This window comes from Saccostrea cucullata, unplaced genomic scaffold (assembly GCF_032062105.1).
Source record: "Saccostrea cucullata isolate Sc308-1 unplaced genomic scaffold, CSIRO_AGI_Scuc_v1 ctg429, whole genome shotgun sequence".
NCBI lineage: Eukaryota > Metazoa > Mollusca > Bivalvia > Ostreida > Ostreidae > Saccostrea > Saccostrea cuccullata.
Window position 1 is genome coordinate 266,478 of NW_026929220.1, and position 19,332 is coordinate 285,809.

Genomic DNA, 19,332 nt, shown 5'->3' on the forward strand with positions numbered 1-19,332 from the left:
GAAAAAGAAAATTTAAAAAAAAGAAACATTTTGAAAATAATCTAAAACTGTTTTATAGATTTCAAAACATTTTCTAAATTGATTTTTTAATTAATAAAAATTCTACCTCCATTTTTTGCATCTAAAAAATGAATACAAGGAACTACTTCGGTTGCTCAATGTAAAGTGTTAACTTAAAATAAACTTAAGTTTAAATATTTCTTCTGCATGCATTTATTTGCACCTTCGTGGAATATCTTTCTTGATTAGTAAAAAGGCTTTTTGCATGTCCATGGATACACATTACAAAGCGTTGAAGGGTTCCCCGATCTCTGTATTACTGTTCCAGATCTGTAGCTTTGTTTAATTCCTGTTTTAAAATTAAACACAAAAAAAATTCTGTAATTCTTTCAAAATAATTCACGTGTTTCAGTAAAAAAAAAAGCTGTTTTATTTGATATAATGAATCATATTTATTGACAAAAACATATGTAGGTGTTTCAATAGATATAATCAGGGACATTTTTAATTAACAATATATATATATATATATATATACAGCAAAACTCGTTTAGTACGAACACGGATATTGCGAATTTACGGATATAGCGAAGTTATCTTGGATCCCTAGCTATATGAATTTAACTAATTCCTTATACGGATATAACGAATTACGGATATAGCGGAGTAATTTCTTTGGTCCTAGTGACTTCGTTATAACCGAGTTTTACTGTATATATATATATATATATATATATATATATATATATATATATATATATATATATATATATATATATATATATATATATATATATAACCTGCAAGATTATTTTTAAATTCTAAAAGGTGTACTGGAAGGTTCCTTATTTTTTTAATTGTTGTTTCGTTATAATTCCATTTCTTACATGTATATAAAACACAAAATTTAAACAATCACCTTTTGCACGAAGTTTCGCTTCCTGTCGATTCAGTGACGTCAACCATTGTTCCGGATTGAAGCGGAAATTACTGCACGTAGGAAAGTTAGGCGGGACTGGAGGCATGTCCGAAATGTCACCTTCCTGTGCAACCAAAATCATTCCATCAGCTTGATGATGTGTTAAATGGCAATGCATCAACCAAAAACCTGTGATATATATTTATTTAAATTAGTCTAATGCAGCGAATTTTGGGAAGGTGGGGATAAACGAAGAGGAAGTTGCATCATATCCTTTTTCTCATTTTTTTAAATCATGAATTTTTCATAAATTGAGAAGTAAATGGCATTTTCTTTGTCAATCCAATTATAGCCTCACTACCTTTCCCAAACCAAAACATAAACTCTTGGCCTAAAAAGTACCATAATAAAAGAGTCATAAATGTATCGTATGTAAGTTAAACTAAGACAACATTTCGATGTCTTTAAGTTAGTATACTAGGATTATGGGCAAGTCAGTATATTCAATTAGGGAACAAGCTATAGACATAAAAATGAGTTTACAAGGATCATTGGAGAGTTAGTATATTCAATTAGGGAACAAGTTATATAAATAAGAGTGAGTTTACCAGGATTATCGGCGAGTAGTCTAATAACGACGTAACCATTGGCCGGAACGGTTACGGAATCTTTAAGTGGAGGATCAACTAGATTTAAACCAGGAATATTTCCAGTATTCCAAGATGGATCCGCCCATGTTGCTTCTGTACAAAGCTGATTTAAACATCTTATATCCGGGTTTCTTGCAGTAGCATTTCCGGTTTCTGGGTCATACGGAGGGTATCCGATTTTTAAGACATGAAAATGATGGCCATGTAAATGGACTGGGTGACCTACTTTGATATTACCTTGAAAAAAAAAAGAAACATGAAAATTTACTTGTTTGCTCCCATGGGTGAATGGAGAGAGAGAGAGAGAGAGAGAGAAGTGGTTCCTTACTGAATGAGAATAAAACAATTTCGATTATATTTCCAAGCTCGAATTTCAGGATGTATGTACATCTGCAGTCTTCAGAAGTACACGTGTCCGGGCCACAAGGAGTAATAGCACCCAGGCCAGGGAATGTCTAGAATTGAATTAAACAAAACCATTCTTAAAGCTTATTCAGAAACTTTATTCTTGTTTGTGTTAAACATCACTAGTACTCAAAAACTGTATCATGTTCCTATACATACACTGGCCAGCAAAAATATCCCCTCAAGACAGCAAATATATCTAAATTAAGGATCATAGCAAAATTTGGTACATTTTTTGTGGCAATCAGGACATATTAGCCTATTAGAAATTTGTTCAGCATATATTCACATAAAAATTTATATTGGACTGGACTAAATATAAGGCATTTTTTCTGGCATTCTTCTGGTTGAAATTTCTATGCTGTTTTTTTTTTCATTGACAATCTAATAATTAAATTGTATTTATATTTAAAAGCTTAAATGCTCTACCTTGCTGCCAGTGAATTCAGACCTTTGTTAATAATTTCATCTCCTAAGGAAAGTCTAAAATAAAATCAGATGTTCCTGGAATGTTCATGCTATTTTTGATTCCTAATTACTTAAAGCCTACTTTTTTCTTCTCAATAATTATTACATATTCATGTCCCATAAAAATAATCATTGCCTATATAAATCATTTTGGCAATATAGGAGGTTCATCCAAAAGTATTATCAAAACTGCACTAACGTTTTTAAGTATCGAATGTTACTAACGAAAATTTATACGTATCTCTCTGCCTTTTTGGTGTTTGATTTAACATTTTATTCAGGAATATTCAGTACATTTTACGACATTAAAACTCTTTTTTGTAAGGTCCTGTAGTTTGCTGCACCTAACCAATGTTACTGACATCACAATTGCATCATCTTGGGACTTTCTGTCAGAGGTCGAAAAGATGTTCCCGCTAGTTGGAAAGGCCCGAGAAGTAGAATTGACCGACAATTTTTTTTCAATTCATTTAAACCTCTTACATGCTTCTTTTCAATATTTTGATCGAATTTATCTATGCATTGTAGTGGTAACGATTAGTTGAATTTTGTGAAAATAAAAACCATTTCTAGTTAATTTTATTTTTGGTTATATATCTTCGAATACAGATTTTGATAAGTTATGATCTGTTCGCTCGTTAACTGATTGCATATTGTAAAATGAATATGTTAAACAGTAAAATAAATAAACATACATTAAACATTGGACAATATTTAAGTACCTAAAGCGGGTTTATTTGTGTTAATTGAAAAAAAAAATACGCATGTATTTACTTCATGCAATTGATTGATTTTTGCTAAACTCTGGCTTTTTCTTTTAGTAGAGAAAAAACGTTGATTTTTAATTTTAATAATAATTTTAAATTGTGCGTAACTGTGTAATTGCAAAAAATTTAATGTCTGTCCCTTTATCTTGTGGGTATGACTCATTGGATTTTTTTTTTGTATTCCACGTTTATGACGTTACGATGGGTTTTGTGTAATTGAGTGATTAAGTAAAATGGAATGAAGTCCTGTATAAAAACAAGGTAAAAGTGATTGTGGTGAATAAAGCATAGGATAAATAGAATCCATTTGAATTGTAGCTGGATATGACTATTATCCAACTCGTTGTGTGTTTTATCCCCTCCCGCCAACAAGGTTCGGAAAACAATACACACATAATCTTGTTGGATAAAAACCCTACCCAACTTTAAATCAACTGTAAAACTGTGAGGCCTTATATATTATGGTTTTTTATTCATTTATTGAAAAAAATAATGAATTTGTAGCTTCCAATACTTTAAAACTACTTCAAAGAAATTCATTTATTGGAGTTAAGAATAAATTACATTGTACATAAAAAATTCTTACTATAATATCTAAAATATGTATTCCATGTACGTAGCAAAGTTCAAGCAACAAAAAGGGGACAAAGCCTAATTTGTATGGGAAAACTTGACCATTACATCATACAAAACCTGCAATTCTTAAAAATACCTCAAAATGATGTGATTTGCTATTTTAACCCGTATTAAACCATCAAACTACATAAAAACTAACTACATCAAGCTGTTTTTTTTTTCTTAGTTAATCCCATATAAAAAAAATATATAAACAAGTCAATGATCGCAATTCAATTATCAATGTGACATCATTTCGTAAAACTAGACGCAGTTTGTAGGCAGAGAGATGCAAATCAATTAATATTTTCTCAACGAAAAATGTATTCTATGATTAACTAAAATATTATTTACAGATATTTTATAAGCCATTAACTTGGATTCAATGTCTTCTTAACAATTTTATTAGTATATTTTCCATATATTTTCTATTTAATGATACTGCCTTATATTTGTTTGCAAGTACATCGGAGGGTACTGTAAAGGTCTTAATAAATCGATCTAGTGCAAGGGCATGCACTCAATGGGTCATAGTAAGCTTTTACAAATAAACTCTAGAAGTATCAAGTTATCAGAAACGTGCTGTGATCTTGATGAAATCTTGAAAATAATTTGATCACATCAAATTTGACCAGCAAAAAATATTTCATTTCCTCATACAAATATGATTTTAACAATGAAATTGCAGAATCTAGATAGGATCGCATCACTTTCAGAAATTACAATCCATGCTGAAAATATTTATAAACTAAACTTAGAATTTTAACTTTGCTATGCCCTGGTACGAGTGAAATTTAAAGTGAGGTCAAAAATGCAAGTAAATGTGCTAAAATCACGTGACTGTCTGAATATAAAATCTAATCGTCATCAATATGTAATTATTTACCATAATTAAAATTATCCGATATGAATTATGTACTAAAATAATTTTCATCCTGATTATGAATACATTTTTTAATCACAAAAATTGACCATATTTCCATTGCGCACCTTACCTGTACTGCATATGTGTTACAAATAAATGTTGTACTTTTTTGTCAAACAAGTTGTTTGCTTGGGGTTTTTTCATCCCAAAACCTTTTTATCTAACCATAAATTATGGGGGGATGTTTTTTTTATACCTTGTTTTATACATCACAATCAGTATTTTATTAAAGAAATACATAACAAGTTTATAAACTTCAATGGGAATTGAAGTGGGTCGGTCACGTGATCAAATCCCGTGAAGGCCGAAGCCTTCTCAGAAGATTTGATCACGTACAGACCCACTTCAATTCCAACTGAAGTTTATAAACTTGTTATTTATTACTTATATATACATTTGAGATAGACAATTAAATATATTCCTATATAAATATTGCACTGACCGGTCGCCGTGGATTTCTGTCAAAAGTACGCAAGGTGTATATCGGCTTGAAAGGCGGTTACGCTTTGAATTCGTCAGGCTAAGAATTCTATTTCGAAGGGAATATTTTGTTAAGATCAAGATCTAGTAAATGAAAGGTGCCTACAGATTTATAACATTTGAGAAATAAATTCCTTTATTGATGCTTTACAACTTTAGCTTTGTCAAATATGGTGTTTTGGGGCATAATTTGTAGGTAAACAAGATGAAAAACTGTATTTTAAACTGTCATTTTCAATGAAAAATTAAGAAAACCAGTCATGAATATGGGAGTTTCTTTAATTTTCATATTCGACAAAGGAAATGTATCCAGATTGCCTGCAGTCTCACAGAAAATTTTAATTAGTATGTTCATGGCCTCTTCTTTAATCCAATATCAAATTCAATATAGGTATCCGGTTTACTTTTCATATGCTTTCAAATTGAATGTCATGAAAATACCACATTTTCTACATAATTCTGCTAAAGCCGTAAAGAATGGTAAAAAGAAAATTGAAATTAATTATGACGTCATAATGGATCTAGCACCAAAAAGCTAGTCTAAAGTAATTTACTAGATCTTGACCTTAAAGACTACTTGTGATCAGTAATAGTGAATAGATTTTGCCTGGGAATATTTTTATTTGTGAAAAATGATCATTATGCTGAAAAGACACAGGAATCACGTCCGAGAATTGATGATAAAAAGTTGGAGAAATTTCAGTCGCCTGAAAGGGATGGATGGATCCGATGGATGGAGACATTTGTCCGAAGCAGTTAATTTGCAATCAAGTATTAAATTTGATCAAAAACATTTAATCTACGATTTCAGTACATGTAAGTAAAGGCATATTTATGATGTTAACACGGAGACACTGGCGACAGTTTACAATGAAGCACGACAGCGCCGATCGAGGTGTTTCTAAGCTGTTCGTGGCGCGATTGCAATGCTTTGATCTTTTCCAATAGATTTACACATTTATCGTGAGTAGAATTTAATGAAAAAAATATAGTTTTAGCCTATATCATGAAGATTTAACTTAAGGTCTAACAAAAAAAGGATAAACTAAAAAGTTACAGACTGTGCAGTTGACAAAAGTGAACGTGTAAACAAAGGCTAGATTCTATCGGTATATTCACCTATGTACACAGGTTAAATCGATCGCAAAAAATGTATGAAGTCTTTGCTCACATTGTAAACAAAATGATTATTTCACTTGCTTATTTTGTTCATCTTTATACACGAAAAGCAAGTCATTTTTTATATTCACAAGTAACGGTAGATATTATTGCGCCGTGTGATTCGGTCATGTATTGACCTTTGACCTCCGACAAACTTCATACAGAATTGAAGATATTTTCTCTCTGTCTGTTTATATAGTGGAAAGATACCACAAATGTATATATTTCGTTTTAAATAGGATTCAATTTATTTGATGACGTCACACTCATACAAAACCTATTATGACGTTACATCAAGGAGATATTTTAAAAATGATTGGAATTCACATGATGATGGGTAAATATGGTGCAAATATCATTTATTTATTATTTACACTTCTTAAATGTTTTACCTGAAGTGTTGAGGTAGGTTTACGGAATAAAACACCATTGATAACAGGTACTGTACCTATTATATACCTAAAATATAACACTATTGATAACAGGTACGGTATCTATAATATACAAAATTAAATATGCTAGAAAATTGTTTATGAATAAAACACCATTGATGACATGTGCCGTACCTAAAATTTACGAGAAAACAATCTGCTAGAAAATTATTTATGCACAACTAACAACTCAAACATTAATAAATCAATCAGACATTTTGTACATTCCACGAGGGTTGTACGTAAAGTTCGTGGACACGCTAAACTTTAATAAAAGTTGTGTCATTGATATTCATTTTTAGCAAATTTCTAATTCTTTTAGTAAACGTGAATTGAAAATGTGAAATTTTATACAATTTCAAATGTTTAATTAGAATTATGGCTTCAGAATAAGACTTGGAATGGAGACCTGGAGTACCGCGAAATTTTAATCAAAAAATTATTTATCACTTTATAAATTTCATTTGTTCATGTATTTTATAAAATTATGTAGATATCTGAATGACTTTTATATTATGAGGTTGGCAGAATTTATCACCTCAAACCTTCAAAATTTGAACGTTGTAAAATGGCTGAGCAATCAAAGTTAGAACATATTAAGACGGATCGGAATTCTTCAAAAAAAAGAGACGTTTTCGGAATAGGTAGAGCAGTGAGCAGTGATAAAATTCTGCGTAGACATCGGGAAAACACCTACAGAGACCAATACATTCTGTAAACAATCAAGAAAACATAGTAAAATAAGTCACTCATTAGTATGTAAGTGGCATATAATATTTTCAGACGGAAGGAACAGTGTACATGATGACATGCGTGAAGGAAAACCATAATTCCGAGATTGCAGTGCCGTAAAAAATGAATTTTGTAACGTTTTCTCGCGGACAGAGGTTGGATGATTGTACGATATTAGACAAGCATTGTCAAATATTATTTTGCGCATGAAACCTGAACATTTTGTGTACATTTTTATGACTGGTTAAAGCGACATAAGAAATGCATTGAGTTAAACGGTGACTTTGTTGATAAAAGTTAATGTACTAGTATTAAGCTTTTGACGTCGGGTAACGTCAAGAATATTCGTGTTAGTGCTCCGGGTATGAGTGTGTGTCTTTTCTTGTATCTGATAAAAATACAACTATTTGTGCTTTGTTTATGTTGTAAACTTGCAGATTAATAAAATGGAACATGAATTTAATGAAAATAGTAGTTTCGTGGAGGATATGGAGATAACGAACAGTATTCAATCTCAAAGTCCATAACACAATACAAAATAAGAGCAGAGCAAACACGGACCTCCGAAATATCAGAGGTGGGATCAGGAAACATGGAGGAGTAAGCATCCCCTGCTGACCGGTCACACCCGCAGTGTGCTCCTTGTCGTGATCAGGAAATAACGGAAAAAACCGTCGTCATTTCAGTGTATAAATAATGGACTAACAATTAGTATGAAAAACGTCAGTCAGCATTTGACTCAGTGATAAATAATATATTTTATAAATGTTTGTAAGTAATTATCAATGTTGTCCACTAACTTTACGGACAACCCTTGTATGTTACATGTATTTACTTTATATCACATTGCCATCACATTTAGTGCATGGTTAATTTTCAATAAACGGATCCGTAAAAATCGATGTATTAAAAATTTTCAAAGAATGCATTTTGCGTTACATGTAGCTGTCTAAATATACGTCAGCAAGAACATAAGAATTTATTAAAGCAACATTTTTTTTCTATTCGTTCAAGTATAAACACAAAAAATTAAATTAAATATCGACAAAAAATAAAATGAATACTTACCTAATAGAAATAAATTAAGGAAAAACAGCTGTTTTACATCACCAGGTCCAACAATAGGAACAGGATTTTTCGTTAAGGACCATTCAGTTGATTTAAGGCTTGTTATGGGTACATTTCTTATGTTTACGTTCGCTGGGTATTGACTAGAAACATGTTGATAGATATATTCAATATTTCCTCAAGCTCATAATTGAATCATATAAGTTTTGGCACACTTTGCTTACGTTAAGCTAATGTAAGGTTATTCAAAAGGTTTTTTCTTGATTCAGCGCCCAGCCAAGTTTTAAAAAACTTAATTTATATACAGTATATACAAACTTGATAATATATTGATAAAAATAATCACTGTAGGTAGAAATCATCATCCAATAGAAACATGTAAGAGACGGTCAATCTCCATGTACTGGCTAATTTTCACCACTGTATAACAAAAATCAGTGGATAAATTCAATTCTGTCAAGCCAATGGTTAAATGTTAACCTCTGATTTAACCAGCGATTAGCGCTTTGCAGGGTTTTGAGCAACCCAGTCGAGTAATGCGTTGTGGGATACCAAGCATTGTTAGAATCATTTGACTTGTAGTTAGTTTACCAGATGCTAATTTTATATATTTTGAGCAGTGGTTTGTTGGCCAGTTGAGATCGAACTTTAGGGTCTTTTCCAATAACATTTAACCAATGTTTTCAACAATCAAGTTCTGATTTTTTTTTTTTTTTGATCTGGGTTTCAAAAACCAAAGAGCAGGTGAGCTCTAAACGACGAAGAACCTGAATTGGACTAAACCTGTACAATTAGTAATGTTATAAGTGTTAGAAAGTTAACGCTTACCCGTATACTTGATTAACTGCTAGGCAAGGTGAATTCTGTGTGCACGACCTCTGTCGTTGAAATGGTGTCAGATACTCATTTACCCCCCGGTAATTCAAGACACCATAGGTACGTTTTCGGTTTACAATCTCCTCCTAAGAGGAGTTTTAAAAATAGCAGTGAGGAATAAAATATTTTTAAAATTTCATGATATTTTTTATTTATTTTTGAGACATTACATTATGAAAGAAAATAGATTCAAATATTTAACACTCTTGTTTTGTTTCTATATGATTTGAAGGATAGTTACAAGAAATTATTAATTTTGATTATAAAATAAAGAGAAATTGAAAGAATGTAGACAAATTATCATAAAACTTTAAAATAACTGTTTGTTGTAAGTGTTAAAAGTTAAACATACCCCTGTCTCCCTTAACGTCGGGGTTGTAAAAAAGTTTATATAATAATTGTCTCGGGGGCGCCCTGTAAATATTATGAAATCACAGCTTTCTCCTATTGATAGGGTGACAATATCCGTTCTGAATGGTTCTACGTCACTTCCGTCAACTGCTACGATGACAAGCAAATGCTGTAAATTTACAGGGAAGAAAGGATTAAATCCTCGATTCTACAATTTCTAACAATTTTTTTTTCCATAGAAAGCCAGAATAATTGTTGCATTGTGCTCTTATTGGGTATTTCAAAGGTTTGTACATTTCCTTTAGCAGCAATTAACTTGCATATTTATACATACACCTAATATTTAACCAAATGAAAGTCAGATTTCCATCGTTTTTATGTTTCTTTCATCAATGCTTTTATAAAGTCAAACTATTGTAATCATGGAATAAATAAATATATATATGTTAATTAAAAGAGACTTTTTAAAGTGATTCTATCGCAAGTCAACGTTTTTCACTTTAATTCTATGAAACTACATTGCACAAAATCATAATCAAACATCGTGCTTACAAATTTGTATATAAGTATACTTTTTTAAGGATAAAGAAAAAATCCTTTCAAGGCAGGTGAAATTAATTAAGAGACAATGTACAATGAAAGATAAATTGTTATACTGTATGATTATTTTCATTATTATCTAAATATGTCGACATATCTATATTGAAACTAAAGGAGTATATTTTTAATCCATTGTATGCATTGAAGTTCTAGTTTATTGTCCAAAAAATTATGCTTCTTCCAAATATTTAACTGATATCTGATTTTTAAACAGTACCTCTTGAGAACTGTACAAGAACATTCAAAGATGTCCCCTCTCTTAATACATTATTCTGTGAATATAGTTTAAATTGAGTACACGTGTTGCGATAACCTTTTCTAGTTATGAATGTAACTCGTTAAAACGTTGCAAAATTGAATAATTGTTAAATGTTAATTAAAATATGATTTGGAGATGACTTACATCGTCTACTGAAATTTCAAAAGACGCTTCGAATCCAGCATTTATCACTCTGAAAAGGTAATATCTGTTTTGTGTCACAGTAAACGTCTCTAATGGAAGGTAAGGCTTCTCTGGCATGTCTGGATCATTAAGGATGTATCGTCGTCCTGTAAAACAAAAATTAAGGATGTATTGTCTTCCTGTAAAACAAATTAAGGATGTATTGTCTTCCTATAAAACAAAAATTACTTTTTGTGAAAGTAGTTTTTGATATATATGTACATAAATTGTCTTTCCATAAAGAAATATTTTTAATGTCGTTTTCCCGTTAGTTCAAGTAATAAACAATTTTATCCCCTTCCTATAAAAGTAAGCACCAAATTAGAATTTAAAAATTGTTCATGCATTTTCATTACATATTTTCCCCTTTTCTTACGCAAGAGTAAACAAGCTTTTTCTTGAGTACAAAACTTTCCATTCAAAAGTCCATGGTGTTGTAAAATCAACTCACTGAACCAATAATATAAAACTTTGAGCTGTCTTTGATATCCTTAATTTTACAAACCGCGGCCATTCACAAGGCCAGTTCGGAGTTGAAATAATTTTCCGGAACCATCTGGATGTCGAACAAGTGGCAGACAAGTCCCGTCATATTCCTCCAAACTGAATTTTAATAAAGGAAAAGCCAAAATTACGAACAGGAATCGACCTCATAAAAACTGCAATCAATGTATTCAATGTTAAAAAAAAAAAGAAAGCTCATCGTACTCCGGAAGTTGTAGACATAGAATCAGGTGACCGGAAGGAATAATGATACATGTGGAGATAACAACCAGATTCCAGTTCAAAAGTCCACAAAACAATACAAAATAGGAGCAGACCAAACACGGACCTCCAAAACATGAGAGGTGGGATCAGGCGCCTTGGAATAGTGGGCATCCCCTGCTGACCGATTATATCCCCATATTGACTGGTCAAACCCGCCGTAATGAAACAAATTTTTCAATACATTTCCACAGTTTTTTTTAATCTTATGGAGATAGAAAACAGTTTTCAAGTTTAAAGTCAATACAATTCAAGACGGACATTTAAAACATCAGAGTTTGGGTTAGGTATCATTGAGGAATGAGGATATCCCCTGTTGACAAGTCAAGTCTGGTGTGCTCCTTGTCATGATCGGGAAATAACGGGAAATCAGTGGACATATAAATATGTAAATATTTAATATCTAAACGCCATCTTATATCGTAATAATAATTCTTTGGAATTAATGGTTTTAGCAACGCAAGGCAAAGTTGTGTTTACTGCATTGAAAATCGCATCTGCATTTGCATAGTCCTTGATAATTAAAATTTGAGATAAATATTTTTATCCAAATATATGTTTTAGAATCCAACCACTATTAATATAATCGCTTAAATTATCACTGTGTTATGGTAGTGTCTTATCATGCACATGTTAGTGCACATTTTAAAACCAGAATGAAAAAAAGATCATTATAGTTATAAGCAAGGTTTCTTACAAGCCAAATTCCCCTCTGTCGGCCTGTATCTGTTCTTTTGCAGTCTGTGTCCTCCAATCCATTAGAACAACAGAGAACTCGGCATCAACATCAGGCACTGGTTCGCGTGGGATTCTCTAAACACATCAAACTATGCCATTAAGTTGACTGAAAGATTACTGAATCTCTACTGAAAGATGATATAATCTCTACTGAAAGATAACTGAATTACAGGGCCCCGCCTTTCAGTGACTTTTCCAGACATTTTGGTGTCCGTTCAGTAGACTAAATAGTGGAGGTTTATCCTGTGATATATGTTTTCACTGAATTGATAAATCAAAAATACTTAAAATAAGTAACTGAGATGAAATTTTCAAATTAACTAGGGCATTGTTTCAATGGTTCTCCTAGATGTGTTCTTGAAATGGAAATTTGTTTTTTGATTAAAAATATGCTCTTAGAAAGTTAGAAGGAGCTTTATAAACTATTTAAATTGATAAGTTGTATCCTTTTTATGTAAAAATATGTAAATCTTACTATAGATGGTCTTATCCTGGGTAACACAATGAGAGCACCTGCCAACCCATCAGACCGCATACTCCCTGTATGTGAGTGATACCAGTGGGTTCCAACAGGTGAAGCAACAAATCTGTAATATTTAATTAATTCCACATCGTATGTTTGTCTATTCCCTCAATTTTGATTAGTATTTTTCTTAAAGAATTATTCATTTTTTTTTAATATTCAATATTTAATACATTGCAGAGACCAATTATTCAATATTTTTAAAGGGAGTTTAAAAGGATTTGTATGTTCTGAATCAATTCTATTTTAGATTTCATTATAAAATGTAATATTCAAGAATGATAAGAGTATTGAGATGTTTATTTTTATTATTTGGATAGAGATAGTTTGAACATTTATGTTTAGTATCATTTATGTGAACTTAATTAAAGTATTTTCCCAAATTTGGATTTATATATCTACCTTGGTGATGATATGGGTCCAAAAACAAAGCTTTAATATTGTTAGTGATAACCTAAAATGAATTGAACGTCCTCCGCTTTAAGAGGATATCATTGTGAATATTCATTCTTGTGAAATCTGCATCAATTTTGGTTCAAACAAACGTTTTGTATGTTAATTGTATGCTACCATTAATTATCGAAAAGGAAAACAAGGGTACCTGTACTCGAAAGTTTGTTTTGGCAAAATAGGACATTGTGATATCATGTCAACTCCATCCATAAAAGGCGTTCCTCTTTGTGTAATTCCATGCCAGTGAATTGTCACTCCCTCCACCTCCAAAAGGTTGTGCACGAGGATAGAAACCTGAATTCAAATTAAGTTTGAGTCATAAAATTGATCACATGTCAACTGTAGATGAATAATACTGTTGAGGTTTTAAATACAAGCACTACAAATAGAACAATATTAAATTGTATTATAATAGCAGATGTAAACAAATCAATCATACTTATAAAAACACATCTATTCGTCATCTTCACTATTTTAAATGTTTTAAATAAAAGAAAATTATGACAACAGATTTAGATTTTTATTTCCCCTATAAACATACATGTATATCATGCACTTACAATTTGATCCTCGTAAACAACAATATTAGGTCCAGGTATTTGTCCGTTGAAAGCTAGAGCCAACTTGTAATTACCGTCTCCAGGGCTAACGTTTTCTTTGAACTCTGCGTAAAAAAATAAATTCAACTGGTTATTACGCACTGGTCTGCAAAAAATTATAAAGGACAGATGATATAAACAAAAACTGGATGCCTAGATAGGTATATATTTCTTGGTCTTCTTTCATTGAAAATGATGTAAAAAAATAAATTTCTAGAATATATAGAAATTGTAAACCTTCTATGATGTTTAAAATTCTACCTCTCTGAAACCATCCTTATTAATCTATACAAATATTTTTCACATCAAATCCAATTTTTGTGAGAATTTGAAAAGAAATTCAAAAAAACAACGCGGTTAAACTTATTCATTTTACTCATTAAAACATGACTCAAGTTTTTATTTTCAAATTTTTTGACAAAAGTTTGTTTGTATTATCTGTCCTTAAATGATCAGGAATTTTACTGCTCCCTACTTTGTCTAGACGCCTTTTCCTGAGATGAACCTCAGAGTGAGTTCACCTCATTTGAACTTCCGCGATGATTATTCGGGTTTTTCCTCTTGACCAACCATAGATTTGCTTACAGTTTTTTTATCGACCAATCAAATTGCGTGTTTCAAAACATGTGTCGTTGTGAATGTAAACTTGGCAGACGCCAATACTGAAAAGATTAAACTACTTTTCTGGTAAATGTTGAGTATTAATTGTTTAATAATATTGTTTTCTATTTTTAACTAGTTGTTAAGTTGTTGAAATATAAATATAATGTTTGTTACACTACGTATTATATTATAAGTGTTTATATTTCATGGAGACAATAACTAAAGTTTCAAAAGTGTTGTAAACTTCCTGATCATTTAATAAAACGGTTATTACGCACTGGTATACGAAAAAATTATATTTGATTGATTATAATGACTCCTGTTTGAAATGCAGCGGATGTATAGGAATAATGTGTCCGCCCATCTCTCACCACAACTTTCCCTCTACCACTAAAATAATCAATGAATCTTTTAAAGTATCTTTATTACACATTTAAAGTCCCATTGGAGACGTTTTTTCGTACAGGGAGATACCGGATGTTTCCTACAGCAAATCATGAAAACTCTCTTTTTTCTATAACACAGGAATACCAATTTCATCCACAGTAAATCCTAAACCGATGACTTAATATTTAAATAGACTTTTATAGAAATCGATTTCATTTCACTACATATTGAAATTTCTCAAGATTTTCAGCCTTAAAGTCTTAAAAAATATGTGATTCTAGTATACAAATAGAACTGCCGTTTAATTGAAAGAAATTGCGTGTAGCTTTTTGCTTACGTGACTGTGTTTGTTAACATTAGTTTCACTTCATCTAAAATACATTTTGCCAGGTATTAGAATTTCTGGTTTTAGTGGAAGTTAAATTTCAAGTGTCCAAGTGACCATTTTAAATGCATTTCATATTTTCAAATGAACAAACTGAGAAAGAAAGGCATACATGTATATGGAAATTGTTAATCGTTATTAAACCTAAAACATATATTAATAATTTTTTTAAAAATCTTATCCGATAGATGATTTCAAAATTATATTTGTTAAGCATAGAAATAATGTATTGATTAAAAAAAGGAAACAAAACAACATATAACATCATTTATTACAAAACATTGTCCATTGCCATAAGATATTGGTCAGGGAAGTGTGTAATTTAAACGAAGTTGGGGAAATAATTACTCTGTTTCTTATTATTATTTTTTTTTTCTTCTTCTTCTTCTTCTTCTTCTCTTCTGGAACTTTTTTGTCCGGGAATGATCTTGTAAATGCATTATAAGGTAAAACCTTTTTAGATTGCAAGCATGTTAAGATTTTAAGAAGGTCATTTTGCGCGCACGTGCTTGCAAGAGCGTGCACGTGCAACACGTGAAATGACCGATTTAATTGATATAGGCGTAACTTTTTTAATTTTTGATGAAATACTTTGAAACTTATAATATGAGGATATATTAGTAGCATGGACAATATGACATGGTCAAAATAGCAAGATCTCACGCGCATGCACGTGCACTTCGCTCTGATTGGCTGAAACTAAAGCAATATCTTTCTTGTTTTTCGAAACCCTTTGAAATTTTGAACATAATGCATTAGGATATAAAATGATATATGGCAATTATCATATATGCACGTTTGCTGCAAAAAATATTTACAATTTTATATAACTCTTTTTGGATTTTGCAATTCAACCAAACAGGATGGGAACTGGAACATAGATAGATATAATGGACTACTACAAGAAGGTATGGTCACCATGCATATGCATACACGTGTGTTTTGACTTTATGATAGGCTGAAGCTCTTAAAGAAGGGGGTAATAAAAAAGGTATTTAAGAAAAAGTAAAAAACATACGCTCTTGAAATTTTAAACATAGAAATTTGAGAATATCACCTTTATTTTTATTATGTTTTCATATAAAGCCTTTGTGTCTGTCATATTTTGAAGCATTCCATAAAAACAGGGCAATTCGTTAATTTTTGGCTGAAACTTTTAGCTATAACTACCTTGGTTTTAACATACGATAGTATGTAATGAACATCTTACATATATGTACAATATATGTATTACGTGCATGTTATATAGCAAATAGTTCAAAAAAAACACTTGAATGAGTATTTTTTAAAATACTTTTGTAAATACTTTAATAAAATTTGCTATATAAAATATATAAATTGTGTAGCAAGATGATATTTTCCTATATAATCCTGCAATGCTAAAATTTGAATGAACCTGTACACTTTGGAGACGTGGTTAAAGTCTCAAATACATAGAGTTTGCTTATTAAATGAAACTTACCCATAACTAAAAGGGAGTTCGCATGTACACTGGAAGTTAATGCACTAGTTATATATGAAACAAATAATTAAATGAACATATTTCTCTCTAGTTCTCAATATCCTAAATGCTTATAAGGTAAATAACATTATGATTACAAGCTGAAGATTTTAAGGCTATCTTTTTTCCCCTCAAGTTTACATCTAATTATTTGTAAATGGATCGAATTTTTTTAGACCTACCTACTTATCTTGGTTTAAGATCGTCAATATTTTCTATAATCTGGACATGACATATGGCAAGTTAAATAAAAATCAGCACAGTGAAATAAATAATTTGCCACAAAAAATATCATAATTTTTAAACTTTTGCAACAAGAGGAAAAGGCCTTAAATTAGAAATGTCATCTCCTTTGATATATTAATCCAAATGTTGAAATATATCGTGTTCGAATTGATTTTTTCCTGAAGTAAGCATTTTGAAAATTTAATAGGTTTGATCGAACACAAATGTATATCAGAATCGTATGAAAGTATCTGCATTATGACCATTAAAAAAAATAAATTATACTCGTACATTCAAATTGTATGCTTAAATATATATAAATAAAGTTAAGCAAAGTTACAAGGTTTCTCTTTACAATCTTTCTGATTGGTAAATATACTTTAAATATTCGTATAATGTAGAATTGCAACGAGTACTGCATATTGTTAAAAAAATATTTAATAGTTTTAAAATTTAAAACAATTAAATTAGTAAACTATAATTAGAAGGCATGCTATTAGCTGTCACTTGGATGTTATGTCATTAATGCTTCAGGGCAAATTCACACCAAGATTGCTTCCTGTTGGGAAATATCGAATCTATCTTTGTTTTTGCTGTCTATTTACTCTTAATAGACTAGCTTTGAAACTATAATAGAAAATATACAGGATTTTAAGACATAAATATAAGACAATCAAAAAACTAAATAGAAAAAAAAACACTTACTAATATTGAAGGGAAAACTGCTTGTATTTAAACGATATTTACACTCTCACTTACATTTTAGACAAAAAGAAAAAAATATGTACCTTTTCTTGTAAGGGGAATGAAAGTATCCGAACAGGAAATATTTGTGATCCGTCTCTGCAGGAGTCCATTTCTAAGGACGACAGGGTTATAATCCGGGTCCTTAATATCTGTATAGTTGTACCACATCATAGTGAACTTGTAATCGACGTTAAATTCAAAGTAGCAGACGTTATCTCTACAGTTCTCGTGCAGTCTCACGACTCGACAAGTACATTCACCCGCAAAGATGACCAAGAGAAAAATTTTCAGAATCATGCTGATTGAATGATCTTCGTTGAGTTGGGAATATATCTCCCTTGATCCAATCTTTTCCGTCCTTTTACAATTGCTATGTTGCAAATTTCTTACCTATGTGATTTGACCTTCGAGTAGTAATTAGGTGAAATTTTAATGCATGCATTTATAACAAAGAAAAGGAGTTTTTATGAAACAAAATGATTTTTAATTTTTGTCTTTGGTCTAAAGTTCAATGATTTTCATTCAGTTAATTTTTACCCATTCGGTTCAATCTGAACTTGGAAAAGTTGTTTCTTTACGAAAATAGGGCAAAATGTAGCTCACCTGAGTTCCAAATACAATTTGAGCTTTTCAAATGGCAAAATTTTCCATGTCTTTCGTTGTCGTTGTATGTTGGCATCCTTGGCGTTTTTTTGGCGTTGAAAGTCATGTTGTAAACTTTTCACATTGTCATCAACAAACCACTGGGCCAATTCAACCGAAACTTGCTACAAAGTTCCTTGGGTAAAGGGGATTATTTGTCTCAAAAATTTTTTGTCAAGGAAAGTTGCTTTTGAATTTAGAAAAAAATTTGGTTTTTAAAAAATCTTTTCTCACTTTGAACCACTAGGCCAGGAAAGATGAAACTCATTGGAATCATGCTCAGGTTGTGTATGTATTCAAGCTTGTTAGCAAATCATGGAACCTCAGGAACACGTTGCGATGTATATAAATGTACCATAAAAATTTTAAATAAGAAATATATAGAAAAATATTTAAAAATCTTTTTCTCAAGAACCACTGGACCAGGAAAAATGAAACTCATATGGAAAATTTTAACAATCCTCAGGTAGTGTAGAAATTAGAAATTTTATCACCTTTGATATATTTATTAACCCCCATTTGGTAGGGTGTTTGATTTTATTCCCATATAAAGTTTAACATATGAATGTACAGGAAAAATCTTTTAAAAATTTCTTCTCAAGAACCACTGGACCAGGAAAAATGAAACTCATATGGAATCATCCTCAGGTAGTGTAGATTCAAGTTTGTTCAAATCATGACCCCCAGGGGTAGGGTGGGGCCAAAATTCCCAAATAAAGTTTAACATATGAATGTACAGGAAAAATCTTTTTAAAATTTCTTCTCAAGAACCACTGGACCAGGAAAGATGAAACTCATGTGGAATCATCTTTAGGTAGTGTAGATTCATGTTTGTTCAAATCATGACCCCCTGTTGGGAAAGGGTGGGGCCAAA

At 31.1% G+C, this 19,332-nt stretch overlaps 1 protein-coding gene across 1 annotated transcript; it reads right to left on the reverse strand.

Moving 5' to 3' along the window:
• Positions 1-244: 244 nt before the first annotated feature.
• On the reverse strand, positions 245-18,117 carry LOC134280160 (uncharacterized). Its single transcript, XM_062762588.1, has 15 exons — positions 17,858-18,117; positions 13,930-14,033; positions 13,518-13,663; positions 12,869-12,980; positions 12,353-12,468; positions 11,396-11,493; positions 10,852-10,997; positions 9,850-10,017; positions 9,450-9,583; positions 8,622-8,764; positions 6,783-6,838; positions 1,898-2,024; positions 1,528-1,806; positions 920-1,108; positions 245-349 (listed from the first exon to the last, which is right to left on the reverse strand). Exons 1-15 carry the CDS (start codon positions 18,111-18,113, stop codon positions 246-248), a joined length of 2,178 nt encoding a protein of 725 aa, XP_062618572.1. The 5' UTR covers positions 18,114-18,117; the 3' UTR covers position 245.
• Between the last annotated feature and the right edge of the window lie 1,215 nt (positions 18,118-19,332).